Consider the following 19,427-nt stretch of genomic DNA (forward strand, 5'->3'; position numbering starts at 1 on the left):
ACAAAATTGATTAGTTTGAGCATCAGAGTCAGAAGACTTTATAGGTTGAGTGAGAATACATATTTTAAATCGATTGATTGATTCCTTTTGCACACAGCTGGGTCCTTTCCCCAACTTCACAATTTTTCCTACTGCCCTTCAGCTGACAAAGTCCTTGTTGAAGACTCATAACTCTGCCTAGTGGCGCACAAGGGAGAATAAGACATTCAAACCCGTCATTCACGGTCTCCCTGAGTTTCTGACAAAGTCGTCTTGACTAATGCACTGCAGGAGCTCCCGAGTCTCTGAGCGCTCTGATCTTGGGAGCACAAATTGCTGGAAAGATGTGATGGAGCGATACGGTACACAAAAGGGAAAAGCTACTAGGCACAGACCAGCAGGAAAGGGTGTATACATTACAGCTCCCTCTGAGTGCTCTCCATCACTGGATTCATAACAACAGTGCTTCATTACCGCTGTGAGTAAATAATAATGCCAGAACTGGCCCTAACATGAGATGGGCTGAAATGAGAGGGCAATCAGGCTGCTTTTAAAGCCACCCTCTGCCTGCTGACAGCTACATGACCAGGCTACAGTTCCATAATAATCTCTTTGTCATGTCATCCTTTCAGATTGGAGTGATCGCATATTCACTGTGACAGCAAAGCATATTTTCTACTAAAAATACACCCAGAAGGTCATGCTGCTCGGAGGCAGGAATATGTGTGATGTTGCTGTTCTTCCTTTCTGGTATTCAGAGATAATCAATGCACAGGCGTAATCCAGGAGCGATTATAAAGGGATTGGCTGTAACCATGATAAAAAAAAAATGGTTTTACATCAACATTTAAAGCTATATTTAAAGCATTGATTAATGTGATTTTGGCATAGAAGTAGTAGTAAACTTTTATGTCTGTTCTTTAAAAGGTATGACATATATAGGAAGTATACACTTCCTCAAAGGTATTCTTAACTTTTTTGACAAACTGTAAACTCAAATTCTAAAAGTTTTCTATCAACATTTTCTTCCCATTCTTTCGTATATGGGTGGATTTATGGTGTGCATGACTGATAGTCTTCCTGACAACAGCTTCAACCCTTTAAAGGCACACTATGCAACATTTTTCAGTTAATTAATGTGTTCCATAACGTTTTGGATGATTAAATGAGTCATTTCAGGTTGAACAAAGGTATTCTCGGCCGCCCTGGTGGTCTGTGGGGGAAATACCGCACTTGCAATTGCAGGAGCACCGACCCGCACCCACAGGCTCAGAAGTCTCCCGAGAGTCGGTCTTGCTTTACGGCGAGAACTGCTACACCCCCCAGTTAAAAGCATGCTCTTTGCTAGCACGGTGGCGATCTTTGTGCAGTGCTGCTTTCACACCGGACGCAGCAAAATCAGCAAAATCGCGTCTGCTGCTTCCTTTTTGCTGCTTGTACCAGTTAGTTCTGACGCGCGGCTGAAGCAGCTTTGCTGCTCTGGCTGCGCGGTGCAAAAGTGTGTCTGACGCGCGTTGGGCGGAGCTTCACTATCCTTTCTCTGCCTTGCAGCTATATTTGCTGTATTGCTTTATTATCAGTGGGAATAAAGTAGTTTTAATATGTTTTTAAGTGAGAAAATCCACCTGAAAACGTAATCAGTGCAGCCAGTTCATTCAGATTATCATCCTGCCTTACAATATTTTTTCTGTCGGAGCCGCTCAGACCCCCAGATCCCAGCGGTGCGCCGACAGTAGGAATCCCTTCATCAGCAGTCTCTGGCCGGGTCGCCTCCTCACGGTTCACCGCGGCGGCTGGTAGGTGTTTTTCATCTAAATAATCCAAACTGCAGGCAGCAGAATAATAAAAGCGAACATATCCTGCCGGCAGATTTCTGCATTTTAAGTTAATTTAGGCGTCAATAAACTGTTTAAGAGGAGTGATCACAGCGCTCTGATCATCAGCGCTGTGTCTTTCTCCCTGCCAGCTCCCAGATCAGCTTCTCTGATTGGTTGACGTGGCGCGTCGAGCAGCAAAAATTCAATTTTTCCATCTCGAGCAGCAGCGCGTTTGCAGCGCGTCAGATGCTTAGTCATTCGTTGCGTTCGCCTGTCTGCTAAGCTCAAAACAACCGCGCCTGGCTTGACGGAGAAACCAGGAGAACAGCTGTGCATATTTACGCCAGTGCACTTTTACTTTCGCCCTCTGGGGGGAGCCTCGCTGGAAAATCAACACCGGTTGCATAGTGTACCTTTAAACAGTGGATATCAGCAGCTCCTCCAGACTCTCTATAGGTGTCATCAATCTATGTGAGATGCAGAAAAAGCTTGGGATGTTATTTATTAGGAAACTTCCTGATCTCACTGCACACTCTGTGGTCTTTCACAGAAAGCTGCATTTACTCTGAAATTAAGCTGCACACTGGTGGATCAAATTACGAATGAAGTGCTGTCCAAATACTGATGGTTTGAAAGATGTTTCTTAAGGAAAATTAGAGGCAGGGTGACTGAATACAAAATCATGTCACATTTTTCAGATTAATACTGCAGAAGATTTTGAAAACAATTAAATTTTCCTTTCCACTCCTCAATAATGGACTGATTTGTGTTGCTCTATCAGATAAAATACATTTAGGGTTAATAGTCTAGTTATAGATAGTGTCTAAGATACTGTACATGTTTGGGTAACCAGCCTGTACTCAGCTTGTCATCTGTACTTTAATATTTAACGTTGTTTGGCTTTTAGTTCATTCAGTTATGAAAAAAAGTTGATCCGCCTTCTTCATGCAGATGAATATTTGGGGCAGGATTATGCTTGGAGAAAGCTTTCTCTGGCATTTCATTAATACGATTATGAGAAAGTTAGACAATACAATGTATATGAAGTATTGAATCTTTTAAACATCAGGATACCTTAATAGGTACATTGAGCCCATGCTGAGCTGTTATGGAAAAGAATTGAAGTAACGAATTTTAATAGATACCAGACTCTATTTGCTTACCTTTTGGTTGGAGTGGGTGCCCCAGAGGACATGAGCATTGTGTTGTTCATATTGTTGGTCGCTGGGTTTTGCTGACTAAAACAAGACAAAGTTAAAAGGTTCTTAATGGTATACTGCAAGGTCTGTGGTGCTTGACACAGGGAATGGAAGGGAAGACAATTTGCATTTTTATTATTAATCATAAATCAGCTCTTCCAACTCCAATTGTATCTAAGAAGTAAGGAGGGGCAGGAAGAGATTTATGAATGCATACAAAAAAAAATGGAGCGTGTTGTAACTGCTATGATATAGTCAACTTTACTGCAAACAGCTTTCAAAGGTTTGCAGCAAATTATCACAACCCTAATTAACAAGTGCAAGAGAAACAATAACTAAGAAGAACTGTAATTAAACCTTGAGTTTATAAAAATAAAAGCAAGGCAAGGTGACTTTCTGGGATGTAATTTGGGAGAGTCAACAAAGCAATACGACCCATATGGTGTCTGGATGGCGAGACTCATCAGGACCCAAGCCCTTACACCACAGAGTCTCATTACGGATCAAAACATTCCCCAGAAAACAGCAGCCGCTCATAAAGACTCATCTCTGTACTTGAATCCACTGAATCTGAATCTTGCAGTTCTCTGTAGTTATCAGCATTGATCCTATTTTGTTTTCTCTTGTTATAACATAGAGGACAAAGCGCTGTGGAGCAGGTTGCACCGCTTAGATAGTTAGATGAGACTACTCTTGTCCACAGAATACTGTTTTTATTAATAGCAAAAAATTTGCATTGATGTACGGTACTTGTAAAACAAAACCTTAATAAAAAGCTTTTTCCTTTAAATTAACAACTATAATATCTGCGCATAAATACCCCGAGAGGTTCTATACTCTTTTTTTCAAAACTTAATAACATTAAATAAGATTATGCATTTACCTCCAGGCAGAATTATATGCAAAAAGCAGATCTAAGTCATCTGCTAAAACCATTTGCTACAACTTTTTATTATTTTTTCATTAGGAGAGCAAAAGAAAAAGTATTAGTTCTAAAGATTTCACATGCCATCTATGTCCTCCTTAATATGCAACATGCATCAAATTCCTATGAAAAAGGTTTATTTGTCATCTCACTGCCAGACTTTCTTTATGATGAGCTGGAGGTAGAGGACAAGGTATAGGAGGTGAGACTTACCCCTGTGAGAAGACAGAGCACCTGCCTCGGTAGCAAAACACATCCAACCGCTGCTGCTGCTGCCAGATGCCTAATCTGTCCTCAACTGAGCAGGCGAGCATCTCAATGTACTACACTGCTGCTGTCTCCAAGGAAACTCGGCAGTCACATGACTTTATGACGACGTAGATTTTCTGTCTCACTCATGCTCCTTTTTCCCCTCTCAGGCTCTGTTCCGACTCTGTCTTTTCACCTCACCACATCCAAAGGGAAGGGAGGGTGCTGTTTGTTCCCAAAACAGTCCAAAATGTCCAAGTAACATTTTTCTAATTTAAAAATGGGTAATAAATGTTAATCAGTGGTTGGGGCTATATTTGCATTTACATATCTTAACTCCTCCCTTTTACCTTCAGCGGGTTACGTAAATCAAAGCTCCTCAGCTCAAGCCTTCTAAAAATAATCTTCAGTCTTTTTTTATTCTATTAATGCAACTCATATGTAACAGCAGTGCCCAATAAAAAAGGGGTTATATTTGCACTTGTTTCTAAATTAGGAACAATTTCATATGTGTTCCATTTCACCTGGATGGGAGCCTGCAGGTCTGTTGTATTTAGCCAATTCAGGACATCCAGTCCAGACATTTATTCAGTGTCTCAGAGGTCAACAATCAGGCACTAAAGGATCAAAGCCTGCAATGTGCTAATGCCTGCTTCTCATGAATGACAATATGATACTTTTCACAGCATAGCGGGAGACGGTAAATTAGAGGAATAGGTCAGAATATTTTAGCTATGACTGTGAAAAGGTTAGAAGCTGTTAGTATCTTCTCTGCAGTGGAGAACTTTGAGTGTTTCTGCAGTTGTTTGGTTTTAGTTTTAAAGATTAGGGTCTTGGCCTAAATCTTTATTGTTTATGTTCTCTATTTGCTGCTTTATTAGTTTATTTCTTTGGGTTTAGTTTGTTACTTATTCATATATTCTATTCATGCTGCGTTTCTAGTTCTGTTTCATCTGGAAGATGATTTTTCCTTTAGTAAGAAAATGTGTCCGTATGCTTGTTCAGTTCCATTCATGTTTTAGTGCCCTCTCTCAGCCTCTGCAATTATGGAACCAACATCATTAAGTCCACCTGTGTTATGCCAATTAACTTCCCTGTTTACACCTGTGTGTTAAACTATCCATACTCTTCAGCTCTCTTTGTTCCTCGCTGGTTTTTACAGTTTTTTTTATGTTTCATGCCTTTGTCCATGCCTGTTTTCCACCTGTAATCTATGCCTCATTCACCTCAAGCCTGCTTGTAAGTTTTTGTTGTTTTTGTTATGATGCGTTTTCCATTCCCTGTTGTTTCTTTCTCCTGCCTGCCCATGTGCATTGGGGTCCACTCCAAGAAACAACCAGACAGTGGGTGGAGTATTAAATCTATTTTTGGATGCAGACACAGAAAACTCAGAATCAACGAATGTCAAAACTCTGTCATCGTAGAGGACGCACTCAGTGCCATGCACCTGTTTTCACTCACTGGAAAAAATCAAAATCTAGATGAGTAATTATTTATTAAATTAAGTGCATTTGTTCCTTGATAGAGGAGGTAAAACTGAAATTTTGCCAATGGAACAAGACAATTTACACCTAAAATTAGAAAACACAATTGCGTTGTCTTATTTAAAGTTCATATTATCTAACTATCTTATTTTAAGAGAAAAAAATACTCATTCCATTGGCAAACTATCTCATTTACCTACTCAAATTAAGGGTATATATACTTAATTTAAGGAACTTTTTATTTATTTCAAGATTGTTTTTCCAGCTGTTTTCTGTTTTTTTGGCCTTGTAAAATGATTTAGGTCTTCCAAAGCAGTGGCGGTATTGACAGGATGCTTTTGGATCAAGAAGAAACACCAAAGAACAAGCATTATTAAACATGTTTTTATACAGTGAAAGAAGTGATTGCAAATAGATTGATTGAATAAAGCACCAATAGATATGAGAGAGATAGGCAGATATTCCTGCTTGCTTTGTCAGCGGTAAAGCAAGCAGGTAAGCAGCACTACAGCTCACAGACTGTTCTCTATTTTTGCTCTTTTCCTGATCTCCCTCCCATATTTTCATCCAGCTTTTGCACTCTATAATAGATTGGTTGGAAAAATAACTAATATAGTTGGTTAAACCAATTATGGTTATATTAACCAATATATTGGTCAGAAAGTGACCAAGCCATTGATTTTCTATCAACCAATAAAAATTGTAAAAGGTGGTTTACTAATATGACTGACCGTAGTCAAATGCAGTGTGTAATAGTTATGATTATGTACAGTATATGAGTCTTTGGTGTTGGGCTGTGGCACTGATGATTGGGGGTTTTGGGGGGTCGCAGTAATCTGAGTGCTGGTGTACAAGGGTGTAAAGGTGGAGTTTGGCCTAATGTGTTTGTGTAGGTATGTTTATTTTCGTTTACATGTTATGTATGTAGATGTATATATTTATATATATATATATATATATATATATATATATATATATATATATATATATATATATATATATATATATATATATATATATATATATATATATATATATATATATATATATATATATTTGTGTAAATATGTATATATATTTTTGTGTGAGGGTAAATATCAGATAAAAAAAACAACTTTGACTGGAAGGTTACTCTACTTTGAGTTAATTTAAGTGCAATTAGAGGGAGAGGGGGTATGAAAAATTTATTTTACTTCTTCATACTCCTTTTCAGACAATTTAATTTAATCAATGTCATTTCTCTGGCTGTAAATACCGACAGGTTTATTTGGTGGAGAGTTTTGTTTCTATTTATGTTCAGGTGAATTTAGTCAGTTTGGAAATTGGTGTTTGGTTTGATGTTACCTAGTCTCTTTTGTGTGTATTTGGTTGATTTATTTATTGTTGTTTAAAATTGTCTGAAATAAAACCTCCTAATTATTTTTATTAATTCGTTATATACAGCATGGTAATCTTGGCCTTAACCTTGGTTGAAAGATTAGCATTTAGTAGTTTTAAATTCGAAGACCCTTAATATTGGCAATGGATGAAGGAGTAGGAGTCAAAGTTGCTTTAATTTCTATTTGTTTCCTCTTTTACCAGCATAGAACGATTAAAAAAACTACCAATTGGTTGGACACATAGCTACCAACCAGACTGATAAAATGTATTTGTTTTATCTGCTTTTAGAGTGTGTCAAATGTTGTACTTAAGAGGTTGCAACATATTACTATCAGCTCTCTGCATGCTGGTGGGGGCACATCTGTTTAACTTCATGCAATCAGTGTTGTTTTCATCAACTATTTAATTGAGGCTCCAGTTTTTCATGACGATAATGAAAACTGACGAGCTAAACGTGGATCTTATATCATGAAAACATGACTAGTCATGGGTTTGAATTTTTGTCAAAGAGAAGAGACTAAATAAAAATTAGCAGGTGGTTGGTCAGACATTTAAAAATGCATCATTGTGCCGTTATCTGTTAGACAAGCTAAGCAGTATCAGCCGCACTACCGCAGGTTGTTTGGTCCCGCAGCCCACCTTGCATGCAACAGGACACATTCTGCATGGCCACAGATGGATCATGGCAGTAGCGGCAAGGGAAAAAAATAACCCGGAATAATCCATTACTGTGCGTTGAACTCCAGATGTCCTTGTGCAGAAATACGTCTTTCCGCGTGTATAGCTCAGAGTCTGCGCTTTACACTCCACACTGATGGTTCGCCTCAGCAACATGGCTCTTCCTGCTCTCCCTACTTAATAAACCATGTGGCAGATCATCCTCTGCCAAGCGTAATAAAAAAAAACCCTTTGTCTAACTTTTAAGATTTTATTTCTTCCAGCTCACAAGAGGTGATTAGACCATTCTTTAAATTCTACCAAAAGGAATACTTGTATTAAATCCAAAGAATATATTTCATAACATACTGTTTATTTTTTGCATATAGAGCCCGATGGAAATGTACAAAGATCGTTGAATATTTCTTTCTCATAGTTCTCGTTTCTATCTATTTAAATATGATTTCCTTGTATTGTCATTAATACATTCTCTGTTCCCTTTTAACATTTCAATATTTTTGTTTGCATATTCATTCAATTTAGGTCTGGACTGCCATGGCATTACATGGCAATTATGTAGGTTCTCTCTGTATTTGTTTTTATATCCTGTAAATTTAAATCTACTTTGACCCCTGAGCAGCAGTAACTAAGGGGCAAATTCTCCGAAATAAAATCAAGTAGAAAGAAGAATTTTTTTGTTCTTTGCTTTTTTAGAGCATGAAGATTTTATTGATCTGTTTTTAATGCATAATGCATAGTAGATCAGTAAGTGTTTGCTTTATGATGGAAACCGTGTATGTCTAAAACCATTCCTTTCTTGTACATTTTGTTAGCTTTTCTGTCTGCTTTATTAACCAATATGATGTGTTGAACTAGATCTTCTATTTTCACAGCTTTTGTGAGACAATATTTTATAAAGTAGTGCATTAATTTATAAAAAAGTTTATTTGAATTTGATAAATTTCTGCGCAACAGCAATGATGAACTGCATGGCAGCATTCTATACCCAGCTATTGTAGTATTTAAGCAAGAGCTGTCAGTCTGGTAAAGAATCTGGTTATTATTCGAAATTGTAAATGTTAACTTTTTTGTAACATAAAGCTGACTAAAACTAGACTAAAACTTTTTAAGTTTTAGTCAACTACAACCGACTTAAACTATCACATATATCATCTTGACTAAAATGTGACTAAGACTAATAATAGTTTTCTTCTTGAGGACTAAGAGTAAGACTAAATCTAAGATGGCTGTCAAAGACCACACCGCATGCAAACACACGACTCACCATCAAGTTTGGAGTTTCAAATTTCAAGCTGATGATAAGCAACCACGTATGGACATACAGTAGATAGCTCACAACATAATATGCCGTTACAGTAAAGCATTTCCCGTAAAATCTAAAATAGCCAGCATATAAAAAAAATAAAATAAAAAAAAGTATGACAACTTACAAGATTCTAATTTAGTTTTTTACACTGCTGAGAAGATTGTCTCACATACAAGATGTTTGCTTCTCTACACAAAGACTGAACCGGACAGGGAGATGCCAAAACATCACATATTTTCAGGGAAATTCTGAAGTTTGTAAAGAACCACCTCAGTAAAAATACACGACAAAAAATTGAAAAAAAAAAATGATTTTTTTTTTCTTTAATTGAGGAGGTAAGTGAGACACTCTGCCAATGGGACAAGACAAATTATATTTAAAATAATAAAAAGCCAAACGACCCCCATTCAAATGGGTGGACCCCTTTGTCTGTTCCGATTTGCATGTGTTCAAAACAAAAACAAGGCTTTGATGGGCTACAGAACAAAACCTCAAACTATTCCTGACATTTTTAATTGAAAAAGCTTCCTGGATGGGAAGCAAAACGTCTTCAAAATTGGAAACCTAGTCCAATGGATTGTTTTTAATTTAAAAATGTTTTTTTTGAATATTATCTGATTATCTAATTTTAAGACTACATATACTCATCTTATTTACCTACTCAAATTTAGTAAATAGACTTAATTTAAGAATTGTTGAATAATTTCTAGATTGTTTTCGAAGTGTATGAGTGTATTTCTGTGACAGTAGTATTATGCTACACTGCAAAAACTATCTAGAAATAAGTACAAATTTCTTAAATTAAGTGTTTTTTGCCCTAAATTGAGTATGTAAAAAAAGATTATTTGCCAATGAAATAAGAATTTTACTCTTAAAATAAGATAATTAAAGCTACAGTGTGTAATTTTTAGCGACATCTAGCGGTCAGACTGCAGACCGCAGCAACATGAACATCTCTCCCCCACCGCTTCTCCCCCCCCAACAGTACGGCGAGCGTTACGGGACAAAATGTCTTCCACGACGTCCGCATCACCTACCTTCTCAAGTGATGAGGTTTGTTTACATAGATAATTTTACAGATAGTATTCTCAGGCATAATACTGCCATCTATTGTTCAGTACCGTCTCAGTTCATCTCTCTCAACTTGCCGTAGTTACTTTCGAGCGTAATGGGCGATCTCGCAATCGCTAGTTTGTTGGCTCTGCGCTGCCGTAGAGCAAAGATGTCAGCCTCCATGGCTGCGAGACCCGCTCCTATGTAATTATAAATAACGAATTCTAAGGCAACGCAAATATTAAGGTTAAGAGGCTGAGCTCGTAGATGATGATAAATAACATAGTTATGTATAATATATTACATTTCTGACTGTATATCCCTGTAATTATTACACACTGTAGCTTTAAATAATATGCACATAAATATAATTTTTTCTCTCTGATTTTGAATGTAGATTTTCTTGTTCCATTGGCAAACTGTGTCTCACTTTCCTCCTAAATTCTAGACAAAAATAACTTATTTTAGGAAAAGAGGATATATTTAGATTTCAATCTTTTGCAGTGTAGGAAACGTCTTTTCAAGTACAAAGAATGCAGCTAGGTCTTCAGAATAGAAATTCAAGACTAGGCAAAATCAGTCTGCATTCAAATAGTCATTGAGTTTTCAGGTTCTTGATTGAACAAAATACAAAACATTACAGTGGTTCAAATAAAAGGTTTTGCATATATTTTACATTCTTATTACGTGTTTCACACAGATCATTTGTGGCTCATTGCCAACTTCATCATAATTGGTGTCTTTGTGAATAATTGTGCAATGCAAATGTGACAGTTTTAGTAGTTCTTATAAGAGATTACTTTGTGTTTCAAGTTTTATCAAGGTGATAGACACCTTAAAAAACTATTTGTTCTTGGTATTAACCTGCAGAACTTTAGGAACCACCATCCTAAAAACCAATCCTGAAAATCTGAGGATGAACAATCCCATAATGTACTTCATATCTTCACTTTTATAAGATCAATCTAATGCGGAAGCAAGTATTTTAAAAGTTTTTATGAATTTCTAAACAATTCATAGTGAAACAAAATTTTTTTCAGGAACTTTAAAGTTAAAGTAAAGACAATGAAGTCCCTCTTGGCAGAAGCAGAGCTTATCTATGGGTAAGAGAAAGTTTTCCAGACAAACAGCGGTTCCCAAGCCAACATCTTCTCTCCTTTCCAAACACACAGCCTTTAAGAATCTCCATGACAGTTTGAACAAACAAAGAGAAAGTAGACGCTCAGTTTTGGGTTAGACTACATTTCAGATGCCTGTAAGAAAGCCTACTTCAAAATAGCAGGAGAACAGTAGCACTTTTTCAGAGAATGCTGTGAGGGTTTGGACAGCAGGGGAGCTCGTGTCTCTTCGATTTGGGAGGCCTGATCAAACCTGACGCTGTAGCCTCATTCTGCCATTTGTTTTCACAGAGGCTTTGTCAGCTTTCACACACACATACACACACCTGGGATGTGACAGTGACTTATAATATGACTTGAATGACACCTCATCAGGATAACATCTATCCAACTTGACAAAGAATGGAGCTAGTGTTGGAATTTATAGTTGCTTTAATCGGGACCAGTAGGGATTAGGAAAAAAACTGTAACTTATTATGTAAGGGAATCAGTAGGATCAAAAGGTCCTGGAACCACGAATGATATTAAGATAATGAATACATCTATCCATCAACTCTCTAAAACTGCCCATCAAATATTAAAGAGAGTTGTTCTCTGACAGCCAGCTCTCTCTCCTTGTTGCTATTGTTTTAAACGATGTCAAGTCTTATAGTTTAATATCGGAGAAAGAATTGGCTGGTTTTATTTTTCTAGATTACAAAATAAAGTGGTTGTAGAACAATTAGTAAGAAACTGATTAGCAGAACAAAGTTTAAATCCAAAGTCCTAGTGTAATGTACAGTCTAAATCTAATATTCGCCTGAAAAGCATTATTTAATTGTGAAAGAAATCATATCAGTAGTGTTTTTAACTTCTGCTAAAAAAGGTTTCTTGATAATTCTTTCCCAGCTATGATGTAATTTTATTATTTTGTTCTTTTTAACTCTATAAAAACGTACATATGCTCTCAAAAATCAAGCACGACAACACTATATCCGTTTATTAATGTGATATAATTTGTATTATTATTATTATTGTAGCATTTCAGGCGTTTCAATTAACAATTTTTTAGAGGAGATAAGATATCATATTATAATAATACATTTTAAAAAAATAGGGCACAACACATTTTGTGTGATGCAAAGTAATACATATAGAATAAAAGTTTTGTATGAAACTGTACAATTAATTTGAGTACGTTGTAATGCAGTTCAGTACAATTTGGTACTGAATTATGACATATTTTAGGATATATTTTATATGATAAGACACATTTGGGAGTGATGCAACGTTATTTCTCCATAGAAAACAGCACTATCATTAATGTCACACTATAATACCACATAAAACATTCTTTGTTTAACAAGGTATAATATTATTTATATATGTTAAGAGATACTAAATACTAACTTAACAAGATAGAACTTAGTTTTGAACAAAATTATAGATTTTGGTGCAACCAAGATGGTGGCGCTATAATGGCACCTATCTGTTATGCTTATTTCTGCATACAGGCCCCTGCTGATCAGAGGAAAACCTACAGGGCCTAAGTAGGTGAGGGTGTGGCCTGAGTGGGCCATGGAGGCCCGCCAGGACTGTTTTGAACGATCTGACTGGAACATGTTTAAAGCTGCAGCAACATATCAGAACAAGATCAATATTGACGAGTATGCCGTGACTATGTCAGCCGACATTAACACATGCATTGAAGCCATCAGCACCACAAATAACATCATCATCCAATGACCCTGGATGACTGAGGAGGTTTGAAAAACGCAGAAAGCACAGAACTCAGCCTTCAAGTCAGGCACTGAGGACAGCGAGAGACAACTTGAACCATGGCCATCAGGTTAGTAAAGCGGAACCACAGTCAGAAAATCCAGATGCTGGCATCTTTTCCACGATGCCAGCAACACCAGGAGCATGTGGCAAGGCATACGGACAATTACAGACTCCCGCCCCGCACAATACTGTTTGGTAAAATGTTCAAGACCAGAGTTCTGCAAACTGCTGTTCGTGGGCTATAGTATATTAACAAATACCATTCTTTGAAGGTTTTGCAGGTTTAGAAATATGCTTTTAGGTCTATATTTCTTGTCATTAACTTGGAAACTGTCATGATCTTGGCACTGATGACTGGTTTAATGGTTGTTTCCATTCACCTGCCTTGCTCAGCAGAGTTTCTCACTACCACTCTTTATATCCACCTGTTCCAGTTTCTATTTGAAAGGCTTGCTCCCAGTCATCAGTGCCAGATTATTCTTCAGCCTTTGGTGTGAGAATTATTCTAGCATTACTGATGTGCAGAGATGGGAAATAATGAAATACAAATACTTCGTTACTGTACTCAAGTAGATTTTTCTGCTATTTTAACTTTACTTTACTACTTATTTTTATGGCAATTTTTTACTTATACTCCTTACATTTTTAAACAAATATCTGTACTTTCTACTCCTTACATTTTAAAAAATTGGCTCGTTACTTTAGTTTTGAATCATTTCAATGGAGTTACCGTTATTATTTTTCACGTCATCAATACCAAATTCAAACTAATTGGATCGGAATCTACGTTGCATTTGACGCACCACTACAAGATGAATCGACAGATTCATTCGCGGCAAATCATTGCAGCTTGGTGGCGGTGGCGTTAGCATAGTAGCATGGACGACGAGATGATTGAAAATGAACACAACGGAGATCTAGTCCTATTGGCAGACATCCATTTAAAATGTAGGCAACGGCATGAAAAAAGTGGTTTCTACTTTTACTTTTATACTTTAAGTAAATTTACAAGCCTGTACTTTGTTACTTTTACTTGAGTAAAGAAGTTTAATCAGTATTTCCACTTTTACCAGAGTATTTTTTAACACAAGTATCTGTACTTTTACTCAAGTACGGAAAGTGAGTACTTTTGCCATCTCTGCAGATGTGTGTTCTGATCGCCGGATCGTGACCCATTTTTGTCTTCAGACCTCTGAGCCTGCCTGCCCCTGTTCTGATCTGTTTGCCTGACCTGTCTTTGGATTCTTACTGGACTATACTAGTGGACTATACATGGATCTGTCTCTTGACTTCGCCCTCTGGATTATCCTGCCTTCCTTGGTCTCTCAGGATCTAATCTTCTGGGCTTCGGTGTCTGGAACTCTCTGTGCAGCAGCTGTATCTTGTCAGCTGATCGTCTGGTATCAGCCTCGTTCTCTGAGCACAGACTGTACTCTAAACCAGGTTAGTGACTTACGCATTCAGATCTTCCTTCGTCAGGTTTTCATGGTCGTTAACCTGTGTTTCCTCTCTCCTGAGTTTCCTGCCTTAAGACGCCTTAGCTGCTGCTACTGCACTTCCGCTGTTTGTTTATTTTAAATAAACGCTTTTTGAGTAATCCAACTGTCTGTTTTTCCTGAATACTGGGTCCTTCTGTTCATGAGTCATGACAGAAACTATGTTTTTGTATTGTTGTTTTTTTTTTTTACATGAAATTAATTATATCCTATAGAGGAAAATCCATCCTTCCTGTTAAATAAATGTTTATGTTTTGTCTTGGGCTGCTCAGTGGAGCAGTGGGTAGCACTGCTGCCTTGCAGCAAGAAGATTCGGGGTTCAATTCCTGGCCTGCGGTCTTCCTGCATGGAGTATGCATGTTATCCCTAAGCATGCGTGGGTTCTCTCCAGGTACACCGACTTCTTCCCACAGACCAAAAACATGACTGATAGTTTAACTGGTTTCTCTAAATTCTTCTTAGGTGTGAGTGTGTGCATGAATGGTTGTTTGTCTCTGTGTTGCCCTGTGATGGACTGGCGACCTGTCCAGGGTGGACCCCGCCTCTCGCCCGCTGACAGCTGACCCCGCTTGGGATAAGCGTGAGAGAAGATGGATGGATGTTTATCCTGTAAAGCCTAAACCATTAAATGAGTGACAGAATATTTTTTTTTTTACTTAAGCTGCGGTTGTCAATGAACACTGTCACTATCAGAGTGACATAAAAATATCTCACCAATTTTGAAGAATTTAAATCAGAAATCATTTGTGTCATTTGCTATACATTAAGCACTTTTTAATCATTGTTTTTCTGTTTCCTTCTCATGTTTCATTGTATAAATTAGGGTTTTTCAAGAACAAAAACTTGAGTTTTCAAAAGCTCAAATATGACACCCATGGTGTTACAGGGTTAAAAAAATCAAAAAATACAAATAATCCGGGTTTTTTTTATAAAATGGCAAATACCAAAGTAGCTTTTATTTAAAGATTATGTAGTATTTTAACATTTATTTTAATGGGCTAGGTTGCAGACCCTTGTTCTAGACTCAGTAGCAGCAGCACACAAAGTTCCTATTATATTTAATGGGATGTATTGCTACAGCAAAAAATAAAAAAACATATTTTTTTTACCAAACATGCCTTGGAGATAGTAAATGACACCAAAAAGTGATTTAAAAACTAAAAAGAGTAGCTCCAATGTGCACTTGTAAGGATGTACAGAACTGTGTTCTTACAATATAGTCTTCTTATAAATAATTACAAATCAATGCAGCAACATTGATGATGAGCTTGTACATCTTCAGTAGGCAACCTTTTAAAAAATCCACTTAAATATGATTTAAAAATGTTCCAACTGTAGGGCCCTCTAAAACCTTGTTTTTTTTTTTTTTTTCTTTCAGAAACTACTTTTCCTACTAACATTTGCCCTAATTTGTATCTGAAGTTAAAGGTTGTAACTTTGTGGGTTCTAAATTTGATTGGGTCGTTTTCAGGGGTCAAGGAGTTAGTGCAGGGCTTAAATGTACAGAGACTTTGATTGTCATTGCAGCCTTTGCAGGTTTGGGTCCCGGCCCTTTGACCTTTGCTGCATGCCTTCCCCCACTCTATAATCCCACTTTCTGTCTACCTACTTTCAAAAATAAAGATTTTTGATCAAAAAAATAAATCAGAAAAAAACAGCAACACATAAACTGAAGAAGAATCAAAAGTATTTCCACAGGCTCTCTATCTAAATTATAAGAGAAATGCATCCGTCTTCTAAAACACAAACACTAAACAAGAAAAGAACAGAATGGACGCTGAGGGCATCAGTAGGATATCATCCAATTTCCTCCACAAGACATTTTTTTTTGTATTTTCATTGCTTTTAATCTTCTGCAGTGATGTGATTTCATGCTACACTTCCGACATTGCACAACCTAATCCAGCCGTCTTGTCTCCATGTAGTAAAAAAACACCCGGATCGGCAGTTTCTCTGTATGAAGTGATGAATTATGAATTGATGCAATTCTCATCTCTGTCTTAAACGAATACATTTTGACAAAGTGTAGAAAAATAAAAGACACTGCCAGGGGGAGGAATAGATGTGAGAGCTGATTCGCAGCTAATGGGATCCAACATGCATTGAAAAAAAATTAAAAGAAAAAAATGTACCCTTCAGTCTGTTTTTACCTGGCATTTGCTGAGCTACAACTCTCCTGCTTAACTGCAATCTCTCTATCAATTACTCCCTGACACTTGCCTAAAGCAGAGGCATAAACAGACGGCTCAGATTTATTGTTGTGAAAGGGATATAAAAAAAAAGGATTACGAAATAAGAAGCATGTCGAAAACTCGGATCAGAAAGTTGAGCTATTTCTGGTTTGTACAGCGACTAATCCATCATGTCTTTACAGTTATAACCTCTAACTTTCTTTTTGTGGAAACCACAGGTCTGCAGGGATAATAGTACAGATGAAAAAATGACTGAGAACTCAGCGGTATACACTATGTGGATGAGATGCAGCAGTGGAACTGATTGTGGAAACCGTATAATTTTTCAACTTCCATGTAAACGAGTGTGCAGAGTTTAAGACAGTGGCAGAATATAATGCATTTCCTATAATGACTTCCAGGAGCCCCAAAGCTGGGAATGTGAGATTGATGGCACCGTCCTGGTTTCATTGCCAACAGATTGATGAGGATGACTGAGCTCTTCACGGCTGCAGCCCCTCAGCCTGCGTAGTATATCACATTTCTCTGTTAACAAATAATCTGGGACTAGACACCTCAATGAGACAGCTCGCCATTGCTCACGTGATGACCGCATGATGGAAGCTGTAACATGATGGGAATGGACTACAGAACATAAGAACATTGAACCATATTTCCCAGTTAATCAACTAATGATAACTGGTGGAGAACAGCCCTTACACTGTATGGGTGAGCTCCTGAGGTCTCTCGGCTTGCTCCGGGAACACGGGGTGTGGCGGCTCTCCGATGGGGACGCAGCCCAATGATTTACTGATTGCGTGGCTCAGCTTTTTGGCAGGAGACTTCTGTGAAAGTGGGGAGAAAAAAAAAAACAGCATCAGTCACCTCTCACCTATTGCACCAACTTGAACTGTTTCAGAATTCGGTGAAAAGGCATGATATGTCTGCTCTGTCAAATACGTGGATTAGCCGTGGTTTCTGCAAACATAATGAAGACCTAAGCAACATATTTTAGTAGAATGAACCTCTTTAAACTACACTTTTTTTCCTTTTAAGGTCTGACATAATATCACACATTGGCAATTTTAATTTTCATAGAACTACATGTTAAACTTTGTTCCATTCTTCTCACAGAATCAGCAAAACTAAAACACCTTTACAGCTCTGCTAATACATTTTATAGGTGAGATCAGTTCTTAGTGATTCTTAATGACACCATACTTTAGAAGGGAATAAAATACTTCAGATTTATTTCATTCTTATCAAACAATAGTACACTGCAAAAAATGGAAATCTAAATAAGTAATTTTTGCTCAAATTAAGTGCATTTTTTCTTGAATTGAGGAGGTAAGTGAGACACTTTGCCAATGGAACAAGACAATTTACATTTAAAATAAGAAAAAAACTATTGCTTTGTCTTATTTCAAGTGTATATTATCTAATTATCTTATTTTAGGAGTAAAAATACTCATTCCATTGGCAGATCATCTTATTTACCTGCTCAAATTAAGGGTAAATACACTTAATTTAAGACATTTTTTACTTATTTCTAGATGTTTTTACACGTTTCCAAATATCTAATGCCACTTGCTAGTTGTAATTTTGCTTTTTACATGCTTATAAATAGATGCTTCCTTAGTCTTATAGCTCATATCACTACAGAGTTTGCTTCATTATAGTTACTGCCAATCTTTCCAGCTTCACCCAACATAGTCTAATGAGAACATTTTGCAGTCCTTTACATTCATCTCTAAAACTCAGAATCTCCTTCATCCACGATATGCTTCCTGCCTTCCTATTGTGTTTATAATTATGCATATATGACCCTTTGAACTGATAAATCTGCCACTTTTAGGATTCTGGAAATTGTACCCAGGAATGAAGCAGACCTGTGGCGGTCCAGCATGCAGATGACATCCCTAACTAAATCTGTGAATAAGGTGTTACCTGATATCCACAGGTGTGCTTCACTTACATGTGATGAATGACATCATCATCATCTCCGCTTTTTTGATATAACAGACTATTTATAAAAAAAAATCCTAAAAGCCCTTCTTTTTATGGCATTATGATTATCTGACCCAGACTGATTTTCTCTCTCTTATTACATTTTTTCCTATAAAAGACCAGCAGAGGGCAGCAAACGTAGGACAAAAATGTCACTTTGCCTCTTCCTTAGAGTCTACTAAAGTGAATATTTCCAAACATTGTCTGGGGTCGGAGTCTTTGGTCTGTGCATTTCTCAATACAGCTTGGAGATGATTTTCTAAATCATGCTCTTCTTTATTATCAAAAGTTAAATAAGGCTAAATTGCCCCTGTGGTCTACTAGTTACATGATAAGTTATACATTTAAAAATCTGTTTTGCATCTCATTTGTTGGATTCAAACAAATCCTGCCAAAGACATATATATTTCTGTCAAGGCTCAAAAACAGGAGTTCAGCTTCCTAATGATAAATATTAATGCCAGTGTAAATTATAATGACCACAATGAAAAATATAGATATTTCTGATACATTTGTCACAACAGAAATTAAAATTATGCAAAACTACAACACATAACAGAGGATTTGATGATCAAACCAGTGGTTAAATGGTATAATGGTTATAAACACCCAGCAGGTACCAAGTGATTATCAGTTGTACCATAAGGGCGATATTATGAAATGTAACTTTTTGGGTTCTTTTGTAATCTTCAGTGTTACTTCCCTTGTTGCACTATGAGTTATATTTAATATGCCAACAAACAGACATAAACTTTAAACCTTTTATAAGAACTTTTATATGTTTAAGTGAATATTTATTGGTAT

The 19,427-nt window shown here is 37.0% G+C and overlaps 1 protein-coding gene across 13 annotated transcripts in view; it reads right to left on the reverse strand.

The window, feature by feature from the left end:
* dtnbb (dystrobrevin, beta b) overlaps window positions 1-19,427 on the reverse strand; it is a 63,030-nt gene that overhangs the window by 28,222 nt on the left and 15,381 nt on the right. For 9 of the 13 annotated variants that reach the window (XM_038299595.1, XM_038299592.1, XM_038299594.1 and 6 more), the window contains exons 10-11: window positions 17,337-17,461; window positions 2,960-3,034 (exon numbers count right to left, since the gene is read on the reverse strand). In XM_038299595.1, coding sequence (XP_038155523.1) covers window positions 2,960-3,034; window positions 17,337-17,461 — 200 coding nt within the window. The remainder of the gene's footprint in view (window positions 1-2,959; window positions 3,035-17,336; window positions 17,462-19,427) is intronic. The other 4 variants (XM_038299601.1, XM_038299599.1, XM_038299598.1 and 1 more) reach the window with 2 other exon arrangements.

This window comes from Cyprinodon tularosa, unplaced genomic scaffold, assembly GCF_016077235.1.
Source record: "Cyprinodon tularosa strain WSP-4 unplaced genomic scaffold, ASM1607723v1 ctg430, whole genome shotgun sequence".
Taxonomy (NCBI): Eukaryota; Metazoa; Chordata; class Actinopteri; order Cyprinodontiformes; family Cyprinodontidae; genus Cyprinodon; species Cyprinodon tularosa.